The sequence below is a fragment of the Pelmatolapia mariae genome, linkage group LG3_W, assembly GCF_036321145.2.
Source record: "Pelmatolapia mariae isolate MD_Pm_ZW linkage group LG3_W, Pm_UMD_F_2, whole genome shotgun sequence".
NCBI classification, from domain to species: domain Eukaryota; kingdom Metazoa; phylum Chordata; class Actinopteri; order Cichliformes; family Cichlidae; genus Pelmatolapia; species Pelmatolapia mariae.
The window spans coordinates 67737370-67748372 of NC_086229.1; the positions used below are offsets into that span (position 1 = coordinate 67737370).

At 39.5% G+C, this 11003-nt stretch overlaps 1 protein-coding gene across 1 annotated transcript; it reads left to right on the forward strand.

The window, feature by feature from the left end:
* The first annotated feature begins 4661 nt into the window (after window positions 1-4661).
* LOC134623891 (zinc finger protein 729-like) lies at window positions 4662-7278 on the forward strand. Its single transcript, XM_065470226.1, has 2 exons — window positions 4662-4679; window positions 5395-7278. The coding sequence occupies exons 1-2, from the start codon at window positions 4662-4664 to the stop codon at window positions 7276-7278; spliced, it is 1902 nt and encodes a 633-aa protein (XP_065326298.1).
* The last annotated feature ends 3725 nt before the right edge of the window (window positions 7279-11003 follow it).

Sequence of the window (11003 nt, forward strand, 5' to 3'; positions counted from 1 at the left end):
AAGTATGGAAAGACACCTGCAGGAGTGAGGCAGTTTATTCATGGACCCACTGCCCAGCCTTGACTTGTAGAGCTCGCTTAGTGGAATACCCCGCTAAACTGTTAAAAGGATTTCGAGATTATCTCATAACCACATATTTGAGACTACGAAAAAATACAAACATAAACATGTGTCTAATCATGATAACACACTCGTGTTGTTTAGCATTGTTCGTTTCATGCTAGCACACACACACATATAGCTAAATAGTGTTAACCTACTGACTGTGTAACGCCGACACGTATTGAAATAAGTATACTCACAATACGCACGTGCATTGCCGGCGAATAGGACAACGACAGTTGAAAGTTTTAGTAGAAAGTTCAAACGCATGGAGCTAGAACTGCTCCCGTCAACTTCCCGGGCAAGAATACAATGCATTATGGGAAATGTTGTCCCCCACGGAAAACCGCCAAAACATTACACCGTTGTAATTTGAAATAACATTACATATTTGTCACATTCAAAAGCTTCTAAAATTACAATTACTTGGATTCGAATTTATTTATAAAAAAACATTCACTGTGCACAAAGTACAAATATATTTCCAGTAAAAAATAAAAAGACTGTTTATCGAAATTAAATTTAAACAAAACAAAAACACGTTAGACTTACCAAATTAAGGGCAGTTGATGAAAAAAATTAAGGTGGTGGTCGTGGTGGGTTGAAGTTGGGGACTCTTAATCCACACGGGCTGTCCAAATCTTCCCCGCATCAAGGTAAATTCAAGATGGCTGACTCAGCTTTCCTGAGGGAGCGACAAGACTCCACCTACCAGAACGTCACTAATATATGCTTCTTAAGCTTTTTGAGCGTTCCAAACAAATTAGCTAAAGAATATTGAGCCCCATTCAATTAAAGTTGCATAAAAGCCAACAGAGCTCAATACTTTATACTTTGCTCAACTACAAAATTACATTTGAGTGTTATGAGCTTATTAGTTATGAGCTAGAACAATGGTTAGGGATTACAGTGTAGGACAAGCTAATGGCATAAGATGTAAGTACAACTCTTCCGGTTTCACATGCAAAAAAAAATATTGCACTGCCATACGTGGTTCCAGTTCTACAGGGATTTAAAAATAGTTAGGGAAAACGGAGTGTGCCTGCTCCGACCGGTTGTAAAGGGTTTATTATATATTTTATGTAATAATTTATAAAATTTGGGTTAGAAATAATAGAGGACAAATGGCGCGATAGACACTTTTCTATCGTCCACACGATGTATATCGTCACATCGCCCTGCACTAACAACTTGTACTCGCTGACTCTTTTGAGCTACTTTTAAGCATTTTTCTTGTAGTCGCCGTTATAACACAGTGTGTTTGTTTTGATTCGTTCCCCGGGAAGATGGCGCAGCGTTCCCACAATACATTGCGGCGTGACGTCAACTCCAAAGCCCTATAGAGAGAGTAGTGGAAGCCTACTGCGAAGGGTGCCAAAGGGCTACGTTTGCTTGGTTGTTCAGTTATTTCCGTCGTGCTTTGACTGCGGTTGTAACCAGACCTATTCCAGCAAGATTTGTAAAAAGTGTTTTGACAGACACACAAAGCTTTGATATCCCAGCTGGAGAAGAAGGGTCAGATGAGGCTGAAGTATTTTTCATCAAAACTTAGTCCGCAGGACTGTAAAAACGTGATTGTTGGGCTTCATTTCTGTACTGAACAGTCGTTTTAAGATTAGCTAGTAAATGACCATTAGCTAATGTTGTTCATGAGACTAAAGTCATCTCATGTTGGTAATGTAAATATTATACTGCCAGTATTAAAGTTATTATTATATTAATCATTATTAGTTATTACAGCATTGAACTTGAACTCTGTGTCAAATACTGAGCTTCAGTAAAGATTCAAGTTGCATTTATTTATGTCCTATCACCTTAAATCTTCACTCAAAGACAGTGTGTATATAGATGTATCATATATAAGATACAAATATTGTTATTTCATTTTGTTGGCATTACTAAATTTGGCTCAATTCTTACATATATTTGTAACAAGGAAATGTGCAAATTGTGATAACTGTTTCTGATTAAATGAAGAGTAGAATGATAGCATTAACTGACTTTCTTGTTGTGTTTGTGGATATATTACTGACTTTAATTATCCAAAAATTCATCGCATTCTCTGTAAGATTAAGGTCAACTGTGGAACAGGATATATTTTAAAGTCAAGGCTTAAGATTAAGAAAAGACTACGTCTGCATTGCCCACAAGCTCATGTGACCTTAGGACGTCACTGTCATCTTCCTGCTCCTGAAAATATATACATACAACCACCCTTTTTTCTTGTCTGGGTGGAGTAGGTGGAATCTAATGAGGTGCTTCAGGTGCAGGGCTCGCAAAATCGCTAGCACGACGTCCCGGGGCTAGCGATTTTTCCAGTCGGGCTACCAGAATCTATCCATGCCCTGCCCGTCGGGCTATCATAGGAAGGAAAAATATGTCAATGCTTTTGCATTCTTTCGGAAATGTAGCTGGGTAAATATGTCACTGGCATCAGTGAGCCACTGTCAATATGTGACTAGGGCTGCTCAATTAATCGAATTTTAATCTAAATTACGATCTGGGCTTTCAACGATCATTAAAAATGACTGAGCCGATTATTAGCACTTCCCTCGAGCTCTACTCTCGCGCTGCTCCGTGTGGCAAATCGAGTGCACCTCTCTGCGTTTCGAACACGCGACACAACAATTAAGAGGAGCTAACAGAGGGAAGCTCGGAAAGCTAAGCAGAAGTTATTTGGAGAGGAGAGTGACTGTCGTTGGTTGAAAAGAGAGGTAAAAAACCCTTCAGTGGTGTGGAAACATTATGGGTTCGCGGAGTCAGATGTGGATCAAGTAGACATAGCGTGTAAAGCAAAGTTCACTAAACATAGATGTTTACATTTTATTTTTTATATTGCAAATATTTGCACTGTTATCAGTTTTTGCACTCTATTTTATACTATTTTTGACTATCTTTAAAGCCATTATTCAATACATTGTTATTGTTAAACAAATATCATCAAATAATCGAGATCTCAATTTCAGTGAAAATAATCGTGTTATCATTTTTGCCGTAATCGAGCAGCCCTATATGTGACATATTAAAATCGCATTTGAATTTGCACTTGTTTTTTGCTTTCACTTTGCAATCGCGCGAACTGTGTATAGAGAGCGACAGTACTGATTGGTGAGTGACGATAATTTGCGCACCAATTCCTCTGACATCGTCTTATCAATCGTTACTTAACTATTCAAACATGACAAGTGAAATCTCCCGCAGGAAGCTTAAACATGTGAGAGGTTGATCGCGCAGAGAATCGCTGAGCGTTATGTGAGTGCGTGTGTAAAGGCAGCACGATATATATTTCAGTTCTGCTGAGCCAAATAAGACCGGTCAGGGTGAAGAAGTGACAGCCAAAGAAAAACTTACCACAAAACGGAAAAGTTATGACAAATCAGACTATAAGGCAAAAAGAAAGTGCAGCTTTATGGTTTCATGGACAAAAGAATTTCCTCCTCCAGAAAATCTTATGGACGCAAACGCGCGTTGCAACTTCTTATCTGGTGCGCGTCTTTTATTTTGACAGCGAATGCTCACCTGCAGACCACTTATGTGCACCCGTGTAAATAACATAATGTTCTGCCGAGTGTGTTGTTGGTTCCCTCGATTTCTGAGTCGACAAGTGCCTTTGTTACTGGGACCAGTAATTTTAAGAAAGGCCCCCATTAGAACCCATGAGAAATGCAAGAAATTGATTATTGCTCAGTCTGCAAATAACATACTAAAAATCAACCTGAAAAATCTGTTTAGAACAGCGTACTATGTTGCAAAGAGTGAACTACCACTGGCAAAATTTAGCAGTCTTTGCAAACTTCAAAAAGCAAATGGCCTAGATCTTTGTGCCACTTGCCTCTTACCTGTGATTTCAGTGGAAATTTAAAATTTAGGATCTGACACAGACTGATTCCTGTTGTACAGTTCTTACAAGTTCATAGAAATTTCTGTTCAATTACAACCAAGTATTTGAGTTGATGATTGTAATTTTTATACAATATTGTAATTTGTTTTTCAACATTTTTTGATTAATGTTTTGTTTCCGTTACAATATTATACATTAAAGTATAATATTGTAACGGAAGCAAAACAGGAAAAAATTGCTCCTTCTTTTATTTGGGCTACTTAAATTTATTTTGGGCTACCAAAAACTGAAGAGTCCCTGCCCGAAGGGCTACCGGAGATTTTGAAATTTTGCGAGCCCTGAGGTGGCTGAGTTTATATTGCTACTATTGAGTGTGAGCCAGACTTGTGGATCTATAGAGGTCCATATATGCAGAGTGTAGCATCCACTGGGTAAAGGCAGTGATATGCAGGGGGGTCAGTGGCTTTTTCCCTGTCAGGTTCTTGTGTCAACTGATGACTTTCTTGTTGTAGCTGCTTCTCGGGTTCCACATTGAAGTTTCATAGGTATTGTTGTCACTGAGGAGTTTAGTCATGTTTATTTGCTCTGCTTTTTTTTATCAGGGATGAAATGCATATACTTTTTGTGTCACAGCTGAGTAACAGGGGAAGAGTCTGGTGGAGCAACAGAGGAACAATTTCAGCCATTTGGACTCAGCTTAGCCACTACAGAGGAAACAATGACTTCAACACAAAAGGTGAGAAAAATGTCACTGTTACACTGTTATTGAAACTGTGTGCTCAGCTGGTTGGTTTTTAAAAACATGTTAACAGCAGCATTATCTTTTCCATCCCGGGGTCCTCCATATACACGGAATCTAAATTCACAACCAAAAAACTCAGAAGTTACAAGAAGATACAAACATAATTTTTTATCGGCACACATTGAAACAACAATATCAAAAATTGAACTCACAATTTTTATGGGTAAAATATTTTCTCCACTTATCAATATTTCTTCAATATGTATTTTTCATTACGATTGTCATTGTAGCACACCATTGAAATGTGATACTATCACTAGAAACTGATGGTAACACACCTACAATGTGTTTGTTGACATGTTTGATTCCACTAATAGAGGGAGTTTCAGTTTGTTCCACAACTGCATTTCACTCACTGCCTCTGTTTGTATCTCTGTCACTGCAGGACCAACATGGAGCGAGAAGTCAGCGGTCTCAGGAAGCCGACAAACGTCACAGAAGAAAGGGAGAGAAAACATACAGCTGTGATGAGTGTGGGAAGTATTTTACCCGGGGTGGAGACTTTAAAAGACACCAACTCATCCACAGTGGAGTTAAACCTTACAGCTGTGACTTGTGTGGAAAGTCTTTTACCCTGGCTGGATACTTAAAAAAACACCAACACATCCACAGTGGAGTTAAACCTTACACCTGTGACTTGTGTGGAAAGTCTTTTACCGAGTCTGGAAGTTTAAAAAACCACCAGCTCATTCACAGTGGAGTTAAACCTTACAGCTGTGAGTTGTGTGGAAAGTCTTTTACCCGGGCTGAAAGCTTACAAAGACATCGACTCATCCACAGTAGATTTAAACCTTACAGCTGTGATGAGTGTGGGAAGTCTTTTACCCAGGCTGGACACTTAAAAAAACACCAACTCATCCACAGGGGAGTTAAACCTTACAGCTGTGACTTGGTTGGAAAGTCTTTTACCCAGGCTGGAGACTTAAAAAAACACCAACCCATCCACAGGGGAGTTAAACCTTACAGCTTTGACTTGTGTGGAAAGTCTTTTGCCCAGGCTGGAGACTTAAAAAACCACCAACTCATCCACAGCGGAGTTAAACCTTACAGCTGTGATGAGTGTGGGAAGGATTTTACCCAGACTGGACATTTAAAAACACACCAACTCATCCACAGGGGAGTTAAACCGTACAGCTGTGATGAGTGTGGGAAGTATTTTACCCGGGCTGAAAGCTTACAAAGACATCGACTCATCCACAGTAGATTTAAACCTTACAGCTGTGATGAGTGTGGGAAGGATTTTACCCGGACTGGACATTTAAAAACACACCAACTCATCCACAGTGGAGTTAAACCGTACAGCTGTGATGAGTGTGGGAAGTATTTTACCCGGGGTGGAGACTTAAAAAGACACCAACTCATCCACAGGGGAGTTAAACCGTACAGTTGTGACTTGTGTGGAAAGTCTTTTACCCGGGCTGGAAACTTAGAAACACACCAACTCATCCACAGTGGATTTAAACCTTACAGCTGTGAGTTGTGTGGAAAGTCTTTTGCCCAGGCTGGAGGTTTAAAAAGACACCAACTCATCCACAGTGGAGTTAAACCTTACAGCTGTGAGTTGTGTGGAAAGTCTTTTACCGAGTCTGGAGGTTTAAAAAGACACCAACTCATCCACAGTGGAGTTAAACCTTACAGCTGTGAGTTGTGTGGAAAGTCTTTTACCCAGGCTGGATGCTTACAAAGACATCGACTCATCCATAGTAGATTTAAACCTTACAGCTGTGACTTGGGTGGAAAGTCTTTTACCCAGACTCGACAATTAAAAAAACACCAACTCATCCACAGGGGAGTTAAACCTTACACCTGTGACTTAGGTGGAAAGTCTTTTACCCATGCTCGAGACTTAAAAAACCACCAACTCATCCACAGGGGAGTTAAACATTACAGCTGTGACTTGTGTGGAAAGTCTTTTACCCAGGCTGGAGACTTAAAAAAACACCAACCCATCCACAGGGGAGTTAAACCTTACAGCTGTGACTTGTGTGGAAAGTCTTTTGCCCAGGCTGGAGACTTAAAAAACCACCAACTCATCCACAGGGGAGTTAAACCTTACAGCTGTGATGAGTGTGGGAAGGATTTTACCCGGACTGGACATTTAAAAACACACCAACTCATCCACAGGGGAGTTAAACCGTACAGCTGTGATGAGTGTGGGAAGTATTTTACCCGGGGTGGAGACTTAAAAAGACACCAACTCATCCACAGGGGAGTTAAACCGTACAGTTGTGACTTGTGTGGAAAGTCTTTTACCCGGGCTGAAAACTTAAAAACACACCAACTCATCCACAGTGGATTTAAACCTTACAGCTGTGAGTTGTGTGGAAAGTCTTTTGCCCAGACTGGAGGTTTAAAAAGACACCAACTCATCCACAGTGGAGTTAAACCTTACAGCTGTGACTTGTGTGGAAAGTCTTTTACCCAGACTCGAGACTTAAAAAAACACCAACTCATCCACAGGGGAGTTAAACCTTACAGCTGTGACTTGGGTGGAAAGTCTTTTACCGAGGCTGGAGGCTTTAAAGCACACTAACTCATCCACAGGGGAGTTAAAGCGTACAGCTGTGACTTGTGTGGTAAAGCTTTTGCTCAAAGTCGAAACTTACAGAAGCATCTAGTTACCCACTCTGGAATTAAGGCGTACAGCTGCAACTTTTGTGGAAAAAGCTTCAGTGAAAAACACTACCGAAATATTCACCTACGGATTCACACTGGAAATGATGAGATCAGGCTTGAGCCTTGAGATCAGGCTCCACAGAGTTCAGATGGAATCTCCTGTAAAGAGTGTCAGCTGATGTCACACTTGGATCTGATGAGGTAGCTCTGATTTCTGGACCTGCAGTGAATAATCCTGAATGTTACATTTAGGAAGTTGCATGTATAGATATGCATATCAAGTTTATGTTTTTTTCCTTTGGGGGTTTTTAATTCTCTAAAATGTTATCCCTGTTACATTTTAATCTTTGTTCCCTTAGGACACAGTAGTGTTTAGTAGTTGTACTTGTTACTGTATTATTAAAGTTATAGGAATGTCTTTTCTTTTTCTTTTCTTTAAAACCAAACTGGTATTCTATCAAAAATTACATATGGATATGTAAATCATTTCTTTTATTTGAATTTTTTTAGCTTTTCCAAAATTAACTTTTTTTATGTATTCATTGCATATTTCACCTCAGTTAAATTTCAATTTTTCATTCATATTTAATATTTTGCTGTGGTAAAATCTTCTCTTAAATCCTTTTTCTCCCAAAACTGCAAATTATTACACAGCAGTTGCTCTTAAAACTTCCAAAATGAACTAAATCTGTCCACCAGCTTTGAAACAACAGCTGCTGTGACTTTGTGTCCATAAAAAAGAAACTCAAGCTGAACTGGTTTTGGACTGTACTTCCATGAAATACCATTGTTTATTTTTACCAGAAGATGGAGCAGTGAGGCTGTGTAACCTTAATTTAATTAGGGAAGGAACACAATATTCACAGTGGCAGCAAAGAACTGTTAAAAGTTAAAAACAGCAACACACATCAGGACCATTTTAAAGATCACAGGTGACTACTTTTAGTTAATTCAAATCCTATTAAACATCTATTTTTGGCTCCTCCTTTCACTTTAGTGTATTTACTGTATCCTTTGTTTGTCCACGTTGTTTTTTAATGAATTCATTTTGATCCACATGTTCTGCAGCTATTTTCCTGTTGATCTGAAGTTTGTATTATGAAATCCTGATAATTTTAAAGCGTTAGTTATATTTGATGAACTCTGTGTAAAGTTTATCTTATTAAACGGTTTGATGTGAAAAATAAAGAAATGGTCTCACAGCAAGTAGTTTGAGCCATGATTTCAGATTCAAACTAATTTAAGTGTTTTTAGTGGTACATGTGGAGGTTTATCAGAGGAGGAGACTTGGCTGTTCTCGGCACGGTTCATGCAGCTCATTAAAAACCCTGAAATGATCTTAAGGAAAAGATGTTTGATTTTTCTTAAAAACAAGATGTGGGCATGAAGTTTTCACACAGTGTGTTTAAGATGCATTGTGATTAACATCTCACACATTCCAATAAAGCAGATGTTCCTGCATTGCAACAGTAGTTTGCAGATGTGTTCATTCCCCCAACCATCTGCAAGACTCTCATGCAGCACCAATTTGAAACGCAGCCTGGTGTGAAAGTCTGTTCATGGCCCTGCAGGTTGCCTGAGCACAAGAGACAAATTGTGCAAAAGGAATTGGCTGAAATGGTGAAAATGCTGTTATCATAGGATGAAATGAGGATTTGTTCCTCAGTGTTTGGTCTCCTATCTGTTTGCCGTATGATTTGTCCCAGCTGTTGAGAGGGGCCGGTTGTCTTTAGGGTGCTTCCAAGTAATTAAGAAGTGAGCGCAGGGTTTTATATGGTTCTGTGATGATTGTCACAAAGCGAAGGTCTCATGTTTTGATGCTTATCCCATGCCCCGGGTTGACCTGACTGTATAAGCACTGCTTGTTTTTATGATGTTGGATTTAACTAACTCCTACTGGCAGATTCCCTTGTCTGCAGAGTCCAAAGACAAAAATGGCCTTCTCTACTCTGTATGGTTTGTACCATTCGTCACACTTCTGTTAGCTAGAAATTTAGAGAAATTTTCTTAAGGTGGCATGAGGGTGGCAAAGAAATCAAATCACTCACTCGGTCTCTCTCGCTGCCGTTACCGTCACTCCCAAAACTCTCCCTCTTCCTAAACGACCAAATCCCACGTGTTGACTTTAAAAAAATAAAAATAAAAAATTGGTTGACATGATGCATTTTTCCACCGATAGGAAAGCGATGGCTTTTTTTCCTTTCTTAACTGTTTTCGCGCTGTACTTATAAAACACACACACAAAAACGTGACGACAGTATTTAGAACAAAGCATGGCTTATATATATTATCATAACTCTGGATTTACTGGCCTGTAATTAAAATTTAAAAACTTTGAAGTCTGAACTTTCAATGTGGGCTGAAACGGAGACTCAGTGTAGCTGCAGCTTGTTGCTATGTCAGCTTACATCAGTCACTATCCATTATATTCAGTTTTAGCATTTATATTCTCTGCTGACTGTAAATACGCTCAAACTGTTAATGCTATCTTATTTTAATAAACAACACCATCATATGCAAAACTGGGGTGGCACTTGGGGGGTGGCAAGGGATCATTTTAGGGTGGCACTTGCCACCCCATGCCACCCTTCTAGATCCGCCCCTGCCAACAATAAGAACACAATCATATTTTAGCATGTATTCAGCCAAGATGTCAGCAAGTCCTTCACAAAGTACTTATTGTATTATGTATTTAATTTTATATGTTACAGAAGTTACAGGTTTATAAAGCGAGGCAAATTATTGTGATGTCACAATTGCAGGACGATCTACTAACAGTGTGCTTTAACCTCTCTATGAAGAAGTCACTCCACTTCAGTAAAACTCCGCTTGAGAGGAGCTGTGAGCAGCTGATTGTTCGATGTGCTAAAGAACAGAAAACATTATTTCCCATCAGACCATGAGCAACATTCATGCATGTAACACAGTAACACTTTTATTTTTTACATATTCAGCCGAGAGAGTTAGCTTTGTGCACCATTTAAAAAAATAAGAAGCATAATTAATTTTAGCTTCATATAAACTGTAATATGGAGGAAAAATAAGTGGGGCTCACCTCAAAACACAGCTTGAGGACTGACTGGAGAGTTTTAGGACAGTCTCTTCAGTAAATCTAGCAGCTCTTTAACATCAAAAGACGTGTTTGAGCTGCTGCAGATGTTAAATTTGACCCTAACTGTTCGTTCTTCTTTAAAATTCAAACTTAATTATGAAGCAATATTTTTAACAGTCTGTTCTCGTTTATATGACCTCCATGAAACAACAGGGTTAGAACACATTGTGACGAAGTAAGATGTTTGTTTTGTAGTCCATCTTCAGCACAATGTAGTTTCAACAGGCGGACATCCGGTGTCACATTGTTACAGAAAGACGAGTGTAAGGCTGTTCCAATTCTCAGCACAGCTCCTCTCTTTTCCTGAGTCCTCAGCAGTTGTCCTCCCCACGATGACGTTTTCATCGAGGCCAAGGAAAAGAGTTTAGGAAAAGGAGATTGGCGCTACTTGTGAAATAACACTCCACGGGGTTACGTTGTGCAGCTGAGTCACGTGACCGCACAGCAACAAATTACAGCGGAGCCAGGTAAAAGGGGGCGGAGCAAAGTGTGTTTGCAGTAGAGGAGCTGAGCAGAGAGAGCTGCTTTTT